General features: G+C 34.7%; 2 protein-coding genes across 3 annotated transcripts in view; one reads left to right on the top strand and one right to left on the bottom strand.

Annotated features, from left to right (window-relative positions):
- LOC114928409 (uncharacterized) overlaps positions 1-9,792 on the bottom strand; it is a 57,040-nt gene extending 47,248 nt beyond the window's left edge. Inside the window, exon 1 of the mRNA XM_029299576.2 lies at positions 9,441-9,792. Within this exon, the coding sequence (XP_029155409.1) occupies positions 9,441-9,501 (61 nt within the window). The 5' untranslated portion in view covers positions 9,502-9,792. The remainder of the gene's footprint in view (positions 1-9,440) is intronic.
- The window catches only part of qin (tudor domain-containing protein qin), a 141,387-nt gene that overhangs the window by 120,927 nt on the left and 1,798 nt on the right, over positions 1-18,662 (top strand). The window contains exons 6-22 of one of the 2 annotated variants that reach the window (XM_085480237.1): positions 11,468-11,692; positions 11,965-12,092; positions 12,928-13,073; positions 13,333-13,458; positions 13,529-13,690; positions 13,762-14,585; positions 14,664-14,884; positions 14,973-15,597; positions 15,762-15,910; positions 15,993-16,360; positions 16,551-16,720; positions 16,810-16,929; positions 17,049-17,159; positions 17,292-17,813; positions 17,891-17,984; positions 18,094-18,247; positions 18,325-18,484. In XM_085480237.1, the coding sequence (XP_085336363.1) occupies positions 11,468-11,692; positions 11,965-12,092; positions 12,928-13,073; positions 13,333-13,458; positions 13,529-13,690; positions 13,762-14,585; positions 14,664-14,884; positions 14,973-15,597; positions 15,762-15,910; positions 15,993-16,360; positions 16,551-16,720; positions 16,810-16,929; positions 17,049-17,159; positions 17,292-17,813; positions 17,891-17,984; positions 18,094-18,247; positions 18,325-18,484 (4,305 nt within the window). The remainder of the gene's footprint in view (positions 1-11,467; positions 11,693-11,964; positions 12,093-12,927; positions 13,074-13,332; positions 13,459-13,528; positions 13,691-13,761; positions 14,586-14,663; positions 14,885-14,972; positions 15,598-15,761; positions 15,911-15,992; positions 16,361-16,550; positions 16,721-16,809; positions 16,930-17,048; positions 17,160-17,291; positions 17,814-17,890; positions 17,985-18,093; positions 18,248-18,324; positions 18,485-18,662) is intronic. The other variant, XM_029299560.2, reaches the window with a different exon arrangement.

The following is an 18,662-nucleotide window of genomic DNA, read 5'->3' on the forward strand; positions in this document are numbered from 1 at the left end:
AGTCGTTAGTTGATTCTCGGAACTTGAAAAGTGGACTCGCTGTATCTCGCTGGACGCAGATTCCAAAAAGACAGAGGAAATCAGAAGAAACATGTTTGCTCCCTATATAATAAATTTTAGCTTCCCTATACATGTAACAAATCTTACACAGACAGAATTTTCTCTTGGAATTCACCCCGAAAATCATGGTAATATAAATCATATAAATATTAATCGGAGAAACTTTGATAAAATTCTTTCAATTACCATGATTTTTAAGGTAAATTCTAAGAGAAAATTCTCTCTGCGTAAGATTTATTATATCAGGAGCAAATATTTTTTTGATTGGAAGAATTTTATAAGAGTTTCTCTCGGATTAATATTTACCAGAATAAAAAATATTAATATGTAAAATTTACTATGCACATATTAACATTTTTTATTGAATTTTAATTAAATATTAATCAGAGAAATTAAATCTTATGAAAATTCTTCCAGGTGAATTCTCTATCTACTTATCGAGTTGCATCGCGCGAATATTATGATCGAACACCTTGATTAATCCGGTACAAATGACAGATTAATAAAAGCGTGTGTACGTTCAGGGAGCTTGATTGAAACGACCAGTTTAAGTCGGCAAACCGGTCGGAATCGACCTACACTCCGACAAATTCTCTCGTACCTATATAAATATTCGCCTTACCTTAATCGCGTCCGACTAGATGCTGGGCTGCATCTCTTTGTCCGCGTCTATTCTCCATCTCCTTTTCTCTCTCTCTTTTGTCGACGCTCTCCGCGTAAACTGAAATGCACCGTGTATCCGTGCGGTGCAACGCACACATACGTAATCTCTCTTGATGCAATCAGAAAAATATGCCGCCCGCGTGGGAGGGGAAATAATGCATTTTTCCTTTCACCCGTGTGCAACGCGTGATCGCGAGCTCCGCGACGCTAAAGCGCGCGTTTTCATCCGCGGGATCTGGAAAACGGAACGTCTCTCGTTCCGGCCCTTTCCTCCGGTTATGTAGGCTAGTTGCGCGGAATTAAAAAAAAAATAGCTTCAACCTCGGGTTACCCTCGGGTTACGTACAGCCGTTCTGTACTCGCCTTGCTTTATCCAGAGCCACTACGCTCCATTAAGATCATGACTCACGAAACTCTCCTCGATCGAGCCTCGTTAAGACTCGTGCCGGTTCGAGAGGTCGCACCTTGGCTCCATCAATCGATCTCGTTTATGCGCGCGTAATTTTTTCCTCCCGATACCACTTTCCGCGTTGCTGCCGGCCGCAAACTTGATTTTCCGAACGCGACCTTGCCGATACGAGATCGCATTTTCCGATGCAGATCTTCGATCTACTACGTGAACGAGGTCATTGACAGACACGGATTTGCCAGGGATTTGTCGAGATTAAAATCGAGCGAAATCACTCGCTGTCGCCAGTCGAAGAAGAGATTTCGTTCTTTCGCGATCTCTCCCTTGAAAAAGCTTTTTTGCGTGAGATTTTTAGCATGCTGTATTTTTCCGATCTTCTCCCACGCTGCCTGTTGGAAGAGAAAAAACATCCTTTTCTATGACGAACGTTTTACGAAATAGTGGACCTTCCGGTGGCTGTGCACGGTGAGAATTTTCGTTATATTTTATCGCGAAATTCAGAAATTTTATCACGTTTGATAATAATCGAAAATTACCATGCTGCATTGTAAAATTTATATTAAATATTTTAAATGTTTGTATCATCTATTCTGCTTAAAATACTTAAGTTTTCAATATATTTTAAAATTATTTAAATTTTACTATATAATATTTTAGTAAAATTAATCAAACATATTTTATATATCTTTTCGTTGTAGATATTAATATTTTGTGTGACGTAATCAATATTAATTAGAGAAACTCTTATGAAATTCTCCCGTACGATTATTATGAATTCAAGATAAATTCTAAGGGAAAATTCTCTCTGTGCGCAAAAAAATGTGTGAAAAAATGAAATCGTATTACAGACGTAAGAAATTAGAAGAAGATTATTAAGTGTCTTCTCTCCAAGTCTATATAATATATAATACTATGTCAAGAAGGATGTCGAGAGACGATCTCTAAATTCGAGATTGATTTCTTCATTCTCCCGATCTCGATTACATCAATCAAGAGATTGCGCGAACGTGAAGCTTTATAACATTGTACAGCGATTGCATCCGAGTCGCGGCGATTACCGACTATAATTTAGCGAACGCTAAAAGTAACGAAATAAATAAGGATATATATATTTTTACTATAATTCCATTTGTTCCGCGTCCGTAAATTGTTGCTTCCCTCTCATTTTCTCTCTCTCTCTCTCGTCTCTTTGGAGGAGCCAGCTATCTCTCCGGTATATAAGCAGGATTTAAGCAAACCGCCTCGAACAAAATGCCGGATTACAAACAACGGGGCGCAGCGAGATCGTAGATTACTTCTTTGAGCGGCGCGGCTAATCTTCGCGGTGAAACGTTTCGAAATTCATCGCCCTCAGGCATTACCTACCCCACGTTTGCCTTCCAGATCGTCGTCGTTGTCGTCGTCATTGTCATCGAATCGAGCGCGAGATGCTGAATACAATTTCAATTAATCGATCACGTTTGAATAATCGGAAACACGCTCGACCCCGGATAATATGCGGCATCTCTCTCCGCCGTAAAAGTTTATGATTATAAATTCTGAATTAGTTATATACACACATATATATATATATATATATGGAGGTAGTAATAATGCAGGCTCGATATTATTTATTATGATTACAGATTAATTATTGCTAATAATTACCATGAATGATATGCGTCGCGTGGGGAAAAGAGATGGGGATAATGTCGCTTATTCATATTCACAATTGTGCCGGAGCACAAGTCGTCGTGAATGTATGTTTATTAGGTGCAGGCGGTGGCGAACGCGCGAAATGAATAACTTCTCTAACTGATTTCGACAGCAATCACGAACTCGGCATCGATCTCGACAATCGACACCTCGAAAAAGAGCTCTCGTTCGTTATTCTGTGTTTGTGTTTCTATGACTGTCTGTGTGTGTGTGTGTGTGTCGCGCGCGCGCACCTGGCCGACGCCCATAAAATAATATTTGCAACGGTATCATCGATCGTTACACATACACACACATACGCGTGCGCGTAGACACACACACATAAATATATATATATATATATATTTCAAAGCTGGTCGCGATAGATGAAAAGATGAAATATGCATGTGCGCATACCTGGTGTATATAGGACTGTAATGGAAATAAATTTCTCTTTGCGCGCGCGCGAACGAACGAGGAGAGTCTTGGGAGGAATAATTGGAGCGCATTCTTTTCGCCGTTAATGCCACGTTACGTATTACTATAATGAAATTTGCGCGCGGGAGGTAAAAGTAATATGCCGGGAGAAAGAGAGAATCAAGGAGCGATAATCTTCCCGTCGTTCGTTCGTTCGTTTTACGTTGCTTTCTATGCTTCCGACGACTGTATTTCGAGAGTTTCTCAATAACGTCAGTTTGAGAAGTGGATGAATAAAAATCGTACTTTTTTTTTTTTTTAGAAATATATAAATTACAATTTAACGGGGAACTTTTCTACGAGAGAGTAAGTAATTTTATATACTCGCGTTCTCTGAATCGTTTCCGATATATCTCGATTTGTGGCGGCGTGAAAACACTATAATATAACAAGAAGGTTTCCCGCATCCGGACGCGAATAGAAAATTCTCTTTCGTGGCAAGAAGGTTGCGGTCGTCTTTTTCCTCGCACTTGCACACAGTAAAATGCTCAGAAAGAGGGGAAGACTGAGCAACTTAATTCACAACTCGGCTCACGACTTCAAATTTCCCCGCGGCCTTATTGTCATGCTCGATCTCGCGAGCAGGAACGTGGCGCAAGCCCGTCGTCATTAATACACGTGCCTTTAACATACATACATACATACGCATTCACGTGTGTATATCGAATACAACGGGAAATGAGATTGTGTGCGTCCCTCTACGCGTTATTGTCGCGATGTCGAAATGGAATCGATGGAATCGTGATACCGCGCCAATCGAGCAGGATATCAACACAACGATCTGTATTATTTGTCTATTAAAATTTTTATTGCACCGTAATAGGTATCATTTTTTTCAATTCAATCATATCTCCTGATCGTGAGATTTGACGTTGCAAATTTTAAAAAATTGCGACGAATGTTGATTTTTTTACAAAATGGAATGTTTTCCCGCTCTTTTTACATAAAACAGCTGTCATCTGTCAAAAATATGTCTGGATAATTTTTTGGGAAATGTGTGCGATTGTTTGTCGAGATTTGACAGGCGCGACGATTCTTTCACGGATAAACAATTTATGGTACAGGATATCCTACACAACGATCTGTATTCTTTGTCTATTGAAATTTTTATTGCACCGTAATAGGTATCATTTTTTTCAATCATATCTCCTGACTATGAGATTTGACGTTGCAAATTTAAAAAAATTGCGGTAAATATTGATTTTTTTTACAAAATGGAATTTTTCCCGCCCTTTTTACATAAAACAGCTGTCATCTGTCAAAAAATTTCTGGAAAATTTTTTTGGAAATGTGCGCGATTGTTCGTCAAGATTTGACAGGTGCGACGATTCTTTCACGGATAAACAATTTATACATGCGATTATGTGTCTCATCCTTGCGGAGAGTAATGCATTATTTTCTTGCGCGATATACATTCTACCTATTCTTTATCGTCGGCAAGCATTTCGTGCAGCGGAAGATATTACGTTTGCACTATGCGAAGCTCGCACGATGCATCGTGTGAAGCAACGCGATTATTGTACTGACAGATATATAATAAACAGACTCGAGATATACCTACATAAAGACGTATGGCTTTTACAACTTTATCGCATAACATCAGAATTATACATCTTACAATTCCAATAAATTGAAATGAAATTGAGATAAAATCTGACAGATGCTAAAACATACACGGAGAGAATTTTCTCTTAGAATTTACTGAAAATCATGATAATTGGAAGAATTAAGAATTTTATAAGAGTTTCATTGATTAATATTTGCCATAATAAAAAAATTAATATGTACATAGTCAAATTAATCGAACATATTTTATATCTTATTGTAGTAGATATTAATAATTTTTGTAAATATTAATCAGAGAAACTCTTATAAAATGTTTTTCCAATACCACATTGTCTCACGATTATCATGATTTTCAAGGTAAATTTTAAGAGAAAATTCTGTGTATCAATAAATCAAAAGAAAAATTAACTAAAATAATAAATCAAAAAGACTGATATATAAACTCAGATATGAAAAGGTCTAGTGAAAACCAGATATTAATAGGTATTAATAGGTGCGACAAAATTATTTTCAACTTCTTCCATACTTATTTTGCATAATAATCAAAATATGAAAATAAGTATAGAATATAAATATTAAAAATAATTTTATTGTGCACTTAATATGTGCTTAGCTCTACCCCTTTTCATACTTGAAGATAAAATGATCATTTAGCTCGCAATAATATATTGTTTTTGATTCGGTATTCGCAAAGCCGACTTTCCAATCAGTGTTAGACTAATTCTATTTCATACAATCGTAGACATCATTATCGCAAAAGGTATAAAGGAAATTATGCGAATCGGATAATGGCGGGGTCCGCATTCTCCTCGAAGCCGGAGTTTCTTCCGCCCCGGGACGATTACTTCCGCGAGAAGTTAATCCCGTTCGCGTTCGCGCGATTCGTCAACGATCAGCGAGGCAAACAAAGCGACGCAAGTGAATCGGATAAATGGGACGTGTTTCTTGATACGTATATGTATTGCTTATATCCCAAAGCTCCGAGACGAATGTGTTCGAAACAAATCTGTACCGTACACTCGTAAAAAGTCTACGTACGCTTTTAACGCGTACACGCTTTTACGGGTATATATAAGCGCGGCGATATAGTGATTTAGAGCGTGCGAATTTTTATTCGATCGGAAAGGCTCAGAAGTTTATAGCGTCCCGCTGTAGTTTATAGCGATCCACGCGTTTTAAGCGAAGCGAAGCGAGAATAATACGCGAATCGCGCGTGCAGTTACGCGAGAATGCGGTTGCGATCATCCCCGAGAGAGAGAGAGAGAGATTTATCAGGGTATAGAATAGGCGGCTGAAAAGTTTCTTCTCAATGGACACGATTGAAAATCGCTTCGCGAAGAGTGTCTTTGCACGTCTCATGCGTGGCTCGATCAATTATTATCCCTTCGATCTATCCTCACGTCGCTCACGAACGCACGGAGGTGAATCTACTTAATCATCCTTAAAGGGAACGAGGTTGAGAGATCCTTGAGCGAGGATAGGATTTCTCTATCTAGATCGTCGACGTGTAAACAGCTCGAAGTGGAACGCCTTTCGAATCGATCACGGGACGAATCTCATTTTTTCCCTCTATACAGAAGACTATTACAGATCACGGGATCCTCGTAAGCTGTGTCTGGACTTTCCAACAACGAAATAAATATACGATAAATGATTATTTATGAGTTGAAGTTAATTTTAGTGACGTTAATTTTTTTATGACTCTCTCTCTTGATATTGGGGAGAGAGAATTGGGCGAATAATATTTCATCCGATCATCAAGTATACTTGGATAATAATAAGGATCTGAAGGCAGGCAGTTGTTATTATATCGTCGTTATTGATTTTTCCATTTCAGCCAATTATTATTATTTTTTCTTTCCCGGGATTTCGTTATCAAGTTTTGTCGTACGCAACGAGCGCAACATGCTCGCAAAACAGAGGGAAAGAATTCTACGGATTTGTCTTTGGAGAGGGATGTTCGAGCCGTAATTGAGACGATGTCCGATGGATGGGAGGGGTTTGTTTTCAGAAAAAGTTCGCCGTGTTACTTTCATTCTCCCTCTTTCCCTCCGATATGTTCTGGACTTAGTCGCGCGACTTTTCTGGTTTTTTTTCCTTTTTCCTTTTATATTGTCCTTTTGCTGCCGGTCGTTCGATCGATATCGTGCTCAAGGGAGACAAATAAAGAGGTAGAGGAAGAAAGAGAGGCAAAGGGAGACAGAGGAAACCACGCATGACCTTTTCCGCGAATTTTTTTGCGATACACGCGTACGAACACGATTATTGCTTTTTAGCGCACGAAGCGTTTTATTGTCCATTATACCGAGATATCAAGGGAAAGATGAGGAAAGCATGTAGATAAATAAATAGATAGATCTGAGCAAAGGGGAAAGAAAGAGAATCCGCAATGCCCAGGGACATTTTCGTCGCAAACGACGGGAATAAAAGCGGCAAAGAGATTCGCGATCGACCACCCTCTTGAATTTCTGATTGAATCTTCCATTTTTATCATCGATTATCACTTCTCGGGTATCTTCTCTTTTAAGATCGGTTTTAAGTTCTCTTTTAAGATCTTTTAAGAACAGGTTTTTTTCACTCATTATGATAATGCACATTTAGCAAACATCTAAAAATGGCATAGCGACAGAAAAATCAGCTGATTTTATCGGGATTCAATTTTATATTTAACATTTTATAAAGGTCCAAAAACCCCATACTAATCATATCAAATGAAATCTTGCATTTAGTAAGATCAGCTATATAAATATACGAGCCTTTCTAAAAGTAAATTAATAGCTTAAAAAATCCTTTTCAGTTTTAAATTTATATAAGAGACGATTAAAATTTATGACTAATACTTGCAATTAGATAATTCATGATAGACTTCGTAGGACAAAATTTAATTTTATATGTTGTGTGTATTTTAATATACATTGTTTATGTTATATGATATGAATTATATATATATTCTGATTCTTCAAAATTTTTTATATTATAAAGTTTTTATAATATAAAATAAATATATAGATTAGGATTAGATTTATTTCATTATAAAATAGAATTTTGTCCCTAATACACATATATAGATTGCCTAAAGTGTGAAGCTTTAAATCGAAAAAAATTGATTTCTACAACGAAAGAAATTTATAAAATAAAAGATTATATAAAAAGTGTAATATTTTTTCTGTTTTTATCATATAAAATCTACGATAAATTTATAAATATAATTGTTATATTTAAATATATTTATAAATTGATCAATATATAAATTTATAATTATTATACATATAAAAGTATACCCTTGGTAATAATTATTTTGAGTTTGAGTTATCTTAATCACATTTTTATTAAATTGATAAATTAGCTTCAGTAAGCATCCATTCACTTTCGAGTATCCTAGAAGATCATCTTTTGATTCGTGCATGTGTGCATGTCTAATTTTTCATGGTTAATTATTGCATTATAGCATTATATAAACAGTTATAGACAGGTAAAAAAAATTATGACATTAAAGTTAAATGGAAAGATCATTCTAGACACATCGTCGCGATCTGCGATTCGAGTCCCAGCTTTGCGAAGAGTCAGCGCGATCTTATTTAACCTATTAAATCAGCAAAGTAGAGAGAGACTTCTCTTTAAATGTCTTTACAGCGCGATGTTAATTATGCTCTGTAAATAGTCTGGAAGGAAGCGGATAAACGAACGAATATCGGTGCGGTTTACTCGAGAGCGCGAGGGCAAATTAAATTCATCTAACGAAAACGCACATTCGCGAATGCATTTGTAAATTATAAACAGTTTAATTAAAAAAAAAGAGACCGCGGCCTTCGCGAATGATGTCTTCGACGTCGCTTACCTTCTCCGTTCACTCGACATTGTAATAATTTACACTCAAACAAACAAGACATAGATTTTGATATGCGAGCCATTAAAATAAGAAATAAACGAAAGAAGCGTCTAAAAAAGAAAACGAATAAGATTTTTTTCTTTCTGTCAATTTTTACATCAAAAAGGACCTTGCGCCAAATATATAAGATTGTGACTTTCGGTGAAATCGGCTGTTTTTTCATATGTTGTAATTTATGTCCTGCTGAAGAAAAGATGTAATAGCCTCATTAAAGCTAAATATTGGATAGTTACTGAGTTACAGTCGAACAACTCGCAGAGCTCAAGTTTTTCGCATTTGACTGGCTGTAAATCAGTAATAGTCCATTGTTTAGCTTTGAACCTATTGTATTTTTTATTCGACAGATCATAAACTACAGCATATGAAAAAAAACAGCTGATCTTGCCAAGATTTAATTTTATATGATTAGTACAGGGTTTTTGAACCTATATAAAATCTTATTGTTGAATGAAATTGAATCAGCTGATTTTCTCACATGTTGTAACTTACGACTTGCTGAACAAAAACTGTAACAGGCTCAAAGCTAAATAATAGATAGCTGTAACTCAATAACAATCGAATTTAGCTATTATATCTTTCGTTCAGCAAGTCATAAGCTGACAGCATATGAAAAAAAAACAGCTAATTCGAAAAATCTATGTATTTGAATGCGAAATTCTTTTGGAGGGCAGCGAAATTGTCTTGTTCCAACAGAGGACTCACCAACGATAGTCAAGAGAAACGCTGCACTTGCGATGGTGATCACCACGCAGAGGAGCCTCATATTATTATCGCCTCTCTTCCCTCGTCTTCTGTTCCCTTTCCTAGGCAGGTCCACGCACCAACCACCCTTACGACCTCCTGGTGTTTTGGCACCAGCAAGAGCTACGATCGCGGACGCATCGTCGAATCGTGATGCTACACCCTTCGCGTTGAGTCGGATTCTCTTTTTCGAAGGCAAAGGCACGCGAGTGTACTCGCGAACCGGCGAACGGAACGTACGTCTGTCGTCTCGACTGTGTGCGACCGGTCGCTCGGGACGTGAAAGACTGAGGAAAGGTGGCTCGCGAAGCCAGATAGCATAAGCCTCGCGTACAACAGAGTGTGTACGGGCTCCCTGCCGTTTTACAATCTCCGAGAGAGGAGCCCAGTCTCTTTCCCTTTGCGGAGGGATCCTCCTCGAGGCGATTCGCGACTCGACCTTCTGTCGATTGCAATAACAACGACGTATCCTCGCGTCGAGCTAAGTCTCCTCTTTTGGCGTGTCGAGAACAAATTCGTCCTCGTTCGATAAACGCGTCTCTGCTACCAGAAAATCTCGCGTGTTCGATGAATCACAAATAAGATTCGCGTAAATCAATTTTTCAAGAGCTACGCTTTACGTACAAAAACTGTAAAATATTTTTAATCTAGCTTTTATTCTTTAAAAAAATATTACAATATAAGAAAGAAAAAATTGTACAATTTAATATTTTTCTCACGTCAAAAAATATACATAATTTTTCTTTTTAATTAATTAACGATTCATCTCTGACAATTCTTTCCGTATAGAATATTGCGCAGAACCAAATTTGGCAAGACTATAATTGAGCTTCAAACAATTTCTTATTCTACATAATATATATACATATTTGATTAAAAAAATTTTTTCAAATGTTTCTAAACAAAATAATATTACGCGCCACGCCTTGGTTTATACTTTTTAGCAATTTCCATATGTATCGTCCCTGATGGTGCGGCTCGCTACGAATAAATTGATTGTCACGCATCTAGAACAAAGGTTCGCGCTTTCTCTCCGCATTTTGAACGAACGTCCCTCTTTGTCTGCAGTCATTCATCTCAATTGCCATTGGATTCAGCCACACTTTCGTCAATCAACATATTTTCACATACTCTTTCCGGTGCTACGTACAACTCGAAAGCGCGCGCTAACACTTCTCGAAGCGCGTATATTGTTGCTGCAAATTGCATATTGAAAAAAAAAAAGATTGTAACAATTGATTTGTATCGCGTTTGTTAGTTAATTAATATATTTATACATCATTGATTGAATCTCGATGTATCAAATCTACAATTGCAGAGGATTATTATGCTTTGAGAGAAAAAATTGATTGATAAAAAGGACTTGCAAATATGTGCAAAGCTGCAATTACACGAAGAATTTGTCGATTTATTATTAAAAAAATAATCGAGTAGTAGACGAAGAAAAAATTTCCTATGCCGCGATAGTGCGTAATGTTGTACACGTACACTTTGTTGATTCCGCCGATTCATTCCGAGAGTGAAGTGGTGGAGCGACCTAAGAGTTTGTTGAAGTAACACGGCGAATTTGAATGAAACCCGCGAAAATAGGAAATTGCCGAGGAAATTCACGAGCGCGAGCTCCATTCCGGGAAACGCGCATCCTCGTAATAATATTTTTCCATATCAAACTATTTACGCGAATGGAATGCATATATTATCATAAATATTTTCGCGACATTTGCGCATCCGGTTTTTCTTTCTCGTATGTATACTCCCCAAAAAGCATTGCTATATATATTTAATGAGAAAAATCTATTTCATGTTTTTTAATTTATCTTGTTATTTTGTTAAAATATTTTTTGGGGTTTGCTGTAAAATTTACCAAATGGATCTTTTAAGATGAACGTGACCATAAAAATGGATATATTTATTTTCGTTCATCTATTTCAGATAAGAATCAAATGGAACTATAATATTAACGCATCCATGGTATTTTTATATTTCAGAAGATAAAATCAGTCTTAATACGTGATACGTGCGAACCGGAAAACAGTGAAAATATAGAGATGACAATCGCTCAATACTTCGCATATCTACATGGCATTCTTCAAAATATGGAGGAAAAATTGACAAATCAGTTATATCAGCGGCGTGATTCTCTCAAGAATAATTTAGAAGAATTAGATACACAACTTCAGTCGCAAGAGGAAAGATTGAAAATGACGTTGCAGGTATGTATTTTTCGATAGTAAAGTATGTTTATAGAAAAGCATATTCGTACATATATTGCCTGCTTGGATAAAATATGTTTGTCAGTATTTCAACTATTGATAATTAGGTAAAATATAGATGATTATAATAACAAAATAAATTGATAAAAAATTAATTTAATAAATATAAAAAGGACAGCAAGTTCAGTGATATCGATTAAATTCAATCTCCCGTTGTCTAATTTACTATCAAACAAAATCTTTATTAAGTAATGTATGATTGTCTTATCTAGATGGCTTCGTACGCGAAACAGAACTTTCACAAGGTGGATATACGAAATGCAATAAACATTTTGAAGGAACTAGCGGACTTGCCTTGTCACTTGATGTATAAAGATACCGGTCAAAACTATAAGGCAACGTGAGTAATCGATAACTAATTCAAAATTAATAAAAAATACAAATTCAAAATATAAATTTATCCTCAGCACATATTGATTCAGTAAAAAAAATTCACGTGTTTTGATCCGCATCGTCCTACACCCCTGATAAGTTTTTTCTTCAACTGTTTACAAATAAAACAGTTACTGTTTCGACGTTCAAAAATAAAACAGTTACTGTTTCGACGTTCAAAAATAAAACAGTTACTGTTTTAACGTTCGTTTCTTGTTCTTCATTTCGTCTTCGTTCCCTTATTAAAAACTTACGAGGGATACAAGATAGGGATACGAATAAAGTTACGTGGATCTTTTTATCAATCGATGTACTAAGGATGGTCCAAAGGAAGAACTAAAGGTTCAATATAATTAGAGAAGTATTTTAAAAACAATTATATATATGTTGCGCCTAATTAATATCTGTTCTTGACTCTTAATATTATAGCTCTTGTGTTCTTCGTATCTGAATTTGTATTTTATTTATATGTCAGTTTCTTATATATTTTCAAATTATTAAAACAATTAAAAGGCGCGCGAATTTACGTGGCGCGAGTATCAGATGCAAGATCTTTTTGCTGACACGCGATTTTTTTTACATGACGTATCGTTCTTCATTGGATAACTGAAATATTTCTCCACATATATCTCTCGGTCTCACAAGTCGCAGCATCGAAATTCATATCTAATATCCAGAACGTAATTTTTTTTTATAAATTATATTATTTTTATCGTACATATGTGAACGTAAGGAGCGCTAATAATTATCAAATGATATCTAATTTTGTTCACTGGTGTAATAATGTATTTCTCTTTTAATAGGTTTACCGTCAATAGCTCGATTGTCGCAACATTAGAAAATCATTGTTCCATTCAAGTGCCGCCAATATCGTTCTACAGTCTCGTACGAACGGATGAATTACCAAAGAATTATATAGTATCACCCATAAAAAAGGAATTGAGTGCAAGTAAGAACTTGAGTCTTATTGTATATCGCGATTCATCAAATGGCTTTTCTAAAAATCTGCACTCTATATCTTGACCAATTTTCACATGTTCTTATACACATGAAGAAAATATGTAAAGAAAATAATGTATATATAAATTCTAAGAAATAATATTTCGAATTTTTTGCTATCTTTTATTTTAATAAAATCGCGACTTGAGATATAACTTCACGAATTTTATCAAATCTGTAACGAAACAATTATGAAATGTTATTGATAGAGATCTGTGAAGAACTACCATTGATGATGCTAACGTCAAAGAAATCAAACAGTTCATTGAACTCAACAATATCCTCCAAATCAGAAGATATGGAATACGTAAGGAAGGAAGATAAGAGTCAAGAAAGTAAGTTAATTTTTCCAATGTGTTTAATTCTCTAAATCTAAAAATCAAATTTTTCTTTTTTTTTTTCAAGGTACTTTCGAGTTTAAGGTAGACGTGATATATGTTATTAATCCGTCATTGTTCTTCGTCCGGAAAACGGCTTTGAAATCGCAATTTGAACAATTTGAACAAGACTTGACGAAATATGGAGATGACATAGGAAGTGTAAAGTCGTCGATCGAGCTCGAGCTAGGTACGCGCATACAAAGAATACCCGGTTTTGTTTAGCTTTTTTTTTTTTTCATCGATAATTTTCGTTTGCAGATGACATATGTATCGTTAAACAGAAGAAGAAATTAAATGAAAAATGGTTGCGAGGACGCGTGATCGAGGTTAATAGGAGCGAAGAGCGCGAGACGTCCTATAATATATTTTACTTAGACTATGGCTACGAGGAACGGAAGATACCGACTTCGAGAATACGAAACATCACCGACCATTTATTAGAATTGCCACCACAGGCGATTCGATGCTGTTTGCATGGTCTGATGCCGAAGTATCTTAACTGGACGAAGGCGAGCACAAACGATTTTATGAAGTTAACAAATGGAGTGGATTGCTCGATATGCATCATTAAATCTACCCCTGAGACGCTGCACGTGGATCTCTGTATTATCTCAAAAAATAATGACATGGGTCCACAATCAATGTGTAATCTTATGAAAGCTATGGATTACGCGCGTCTGAACGGTTCGCAAAGTATCACACAAGCAGTGAAACCCTTTTATGTATACAATAAAGAAGAACTTGCGTTACATAAGACAATAATGGTTTATGTTGGCTCGTATGAAGCTCCGGATAAGATTTATGTCCAGAAAATTGGACGACAAACTAGACTTTTGAAATTAGAAAAAGAGTTACAGGAATATTATAAGAAAGACAATTTGACGAAAATGATTGATACACCCCAAAAAGGTTTACCTTGCGGTGTGCGATTGGAAGATGGTACTTGGCAACGTGGCGAAATCGTTGAAGTTATTAACGAAAATGAAATTCGAGTGTATTGCGTGGATTGGGGACACACGACACTTCTACCGTACGATCGATTACGAGAAATTCCATATGAGTACACTGTATTTAATGCACAAGTAAATTACTCTCTTTTTTCAAGTTATTTATAAAAAACGAACACAATAATTTTCATCTTTTATTTCTCGTTTGTTCAGGCCATAAGGATATCGTTGATGTATGTAATGCCGGAAAATGATGGAAGATGGAAATCGGAGGCCTTCATAACGCTAATGAATCTCTTCAAGCGCGCAAAATGTGTAACAGTATCTCCTCGAAAGAAGATGGAGGACGGATATTTTGGTTGTATGTCCAGCGATAATGTCGATGTTAGTCGACATTTGAAAAATACAGGCGTCGTCAAAGATTTTCAAATGAAGTAAGTCAAGCTCGTATATCGTACTTTCGGGATAAAAAGACATTTTAAATTCAAGGTGCGACTTATTAATGTTTTTCCTCTTTTATAGCAGCAAATTTAAACACAAAGTGCTTAAGAATTCAGAATTTGCTTTTAATAAGCACACTGTTTTACCACTGGAGGCACTCGACAGTTTCATGAAGGAAGATTCGTACGACGAACTAGAAAACGAAAAGAAAAAATCAGAAGAGAAGAATGAGATCAGTAAAGATCCTTTTAAGATGGAGGTGTCCATACAACGAGTGGTCACACCGTACTGCATTTATGTTGCGCAGACGGAGCACGAGGCATCGAACACGAGAATGATGTCGGCGATGCAGAGCTTCTACAATACTTATAAATCCGAACCACGAGATAAGTGGAGCGAGGGTGATCTGTGCGCCGCATATTCCGCAAAGGATAAGACTTATTTCCGTGCAAAAATCTTAAAGATAAAATCCCTGACGGAGGTATTGGTTTATTTTTACGATATGGGTATCGAAGAGACAGTGACAATGAAAGATATACAGATTTTGCACATGAAATTTGCGAAAGAGGCAACGTATTGCTTCAAAGTGAAGCTAGCGGGTATTTTGCCGTGCGGTGGCTCAGCCATGTGGCTGTCGTTTTCTTGTTCGGTACTGTCTGATTTTATACAGGAAAATGCATATTGCAAATATTATATCACTAGACCGGTGAGTATGTTTTTATCTTGTTTAAAAAAAAGTAGTTAAATTATATATAATATAAATATTATATAATATATAATTATATATAAATATTAATTGCAAACTTAGTGCAACAAATTGATTGAAGATATAAACAATTAAAAATGTAAATTATTTATATCTTGTTTAAGGTTCAAGAAGAAGTTTATGACGATGCGATACCTGTCGAGCTTTGGATAAGACAGACTAAAATACCAGGACCACTGGCGCCAACTAAAATAGAGATTAATTCTATCAATAAAATATTGGTGCAACAGGGTGTGGCTTTACCCATTAAAGAGTGAGTACTTAAAACAAATTAATTTATACATATATAAAACAATTTAATTCCTATTTTAATCATATTATTTTTAATTCAACAGTTACTTTGTAAAGTCAGATTCAATTCTCGCTGCAGAGTTTAAACAACAATTAAAAGATAATCATCAATATGTATTGACTAAAGAAGATGAAGAAGAAGTAAAGTGGTTTAACAAAGAATTTAATAATGACAATAATTTGAAAAAAATAGATGAAACTATCTCACGTGAGAGTGATTCGTCGTGCTATTCTAATAATGATGCATTACCTAATTTAATCATCAAAAATCAGATGGGCTCGATGAATCGCGAGTGTGCAAACAAGTGTTCTGATTGGTTACCACCGATTGAAATAACGGAAAAAGTATTCAATGCTATACCGACATACGTGGACGACAAATGCGCAGTGTATCTGCATCCTAAAAAGCACAGTATGTTGCTTATATAATTAATAATATAATATAAAATAATATAATTATAATAATAAATAATTAATAATATAATTTAATAACAAAATTCTAAACTCATCGATATCTATATATATTTACATATCATTAATATTATTAGAATATAATAATACTATTTATTTAAAACTCATGTGCTTCTCTATTTTGTTATTAGATGCCGATATGCTTTATTACATAGAATCTGAATTGCAGTCTCATTATAAAAACATTAAAATAAAAAAGGAAAAAGAATGGAAAGTGGGAGATATATGTATTGCTCGATATCACCATGACAAAAAATGGTATAGAGGCCGAATTACTAAAAATTTAGGAAATGCATTAATGGTAAGAGAAATGATGAGAAATATGTACATCTATCCATTATTTGTAACTATTTGTCTTCAATTATCTGGATTGTATATTTTTGTTCCTAGGTGGAATTTGTCGATTATGGTAATGTGGAAGAATGTGAAAAGGAACATGTGACAGATTATATTAGATTGGGACATATTCCTATCCAGTGCACAAAATGTATCATTAGCGGATTAAAACCGGTAATGTAACTTTATTTAAAATTAGTGAATTTAAAATTAATAATACTAATTTTATTTTATAATTTTTTTAGCTAACAAGTTTTTAATAATCTTTCTAAATTTCTTTTGTACAAATATAGGGAATCTCAAAAGGTAAATGGATGTTGCACGATTTAGATCGAATACATGCTCTTATTGTCGAGAAAGAATGCAAAGTGTCTGTTTTACAACGACAATCTACACATTTAATTGTAAGTTATGTCCACATGTTGGAAAGTGATTTAATATAAAACCTACGCTTTTTAGTCGGAAGTTTTCAATATTCTTCAGTTATTTTATTGCGATCTATATTATTTTACAGCAACATTTTTTATTGCTTGCAGATATCAATAACATTATTGCGACCATGGAAATGTGATTTGTTGTTGTATCTTACAAATCACATGAATATGAAAATTATAATCGATCATAAGGAGTTGAGTGAAAGCGAATCCTTAAAATCGGATTCTAGCAGAGACGTTATCATCGAAGAAATAATAAATGATACACTATGCACGGCTAATACTTCAGAAGAAAATTTATCAGAAACATATTTGCAAGGTATTACATTTACTGAGAATGTGATCAGCGGTAATTCTGCAGAAATAGAGTTTTTGAATCTAGAATCGCCTGATTCACTTAGCAAACAGAGCGATTTTGAAAATATAGCTTGGGCGGACAAGCAATTGAAAGCTTGTTCAACACCAGAGCCAGAATTAGAGGAAGAAAAAGATATTTTCGATGTATACAAACAATTGATAATTCCACAAGAGACCAAGTATATTGAATTAATATTATGTTTCAATAAAGATCCCATTACCTCATTCGCGCACTTGGGTGAGAACAATGATCCCATGTTTTCCAAAGTGAGCATACACGAATTTACATCTGTTATTAAATACATTCACATAAAGCATTAATCTAATTTATATTTATCTTTCAGGTATTTCATGATTATCATGTGCAATATAAGGCTATGATGTCAGACTTGCAAACCGATGTTTATAATCAACCGTTAATCGAGTCTTTTGAAAATAGTAAGTAATCTTTCTTAATAGTTTCTTATAAAATAAATAAATATATGTAATTTGTATAATCGATACATAGCGAAATTTTATTGATACTTGTATATTATAATTTTTTTAGATACTCCATGCATAACGAAGTTTTCTGATGACATGTGGTATAGATGTGTCATTATAAATAGTAAAAAAACTCCAGATTCTCAATTCATACAGATCTCACTGTATTATGTTGATTATGGTAATTATGAAGATAAAACAGTGGATTTATTCTCAACGTAAGTTATTACTAATTCATTATGTGTGAAACATAAGAGTTATTTGTTGTAATAATTCATAAAAATATGTGTTCTAGAAAGCACGGTTTACATGCACCAAAAGAAGAATGGCTAGAATTGCCTGCTATGACTGTTAAATGTACATTTTGGGGGCTAAACTTTGTCTCTAACAATACCACTTTATTAGCATCAAAGTTAGATGAAATATATAATCAAACAGTTGTGGCCCGAGTTAAGGCAGGTCTTTTTAAAATTAAATTAATATATTTAATATATTATATATTTAATATATATATTTATATATATTATATATATATATATATATATATATATATATTCAATATATTAATTATATATTTAATATATTAATATATATATAATTGATATATTTAATATATTCAAAATTCGCATAAAA

Source organism: Nylanderia fulva, unplaced genomic scaffold, assembly GCF_048542155.1.
Source record: "Nylanderia fulva isolate GAGA-0341 unplaced genomic scaffold, ASM4854215v1 Scaffold1, whole genome shotgun sequence".
Classification (NCBI taxonomy): Eukaryota; Metazoa; Arthropoda; class Insecta; order Hymenoptera; family Formicidae; genus Nylanderia; species Nylanderia fulva.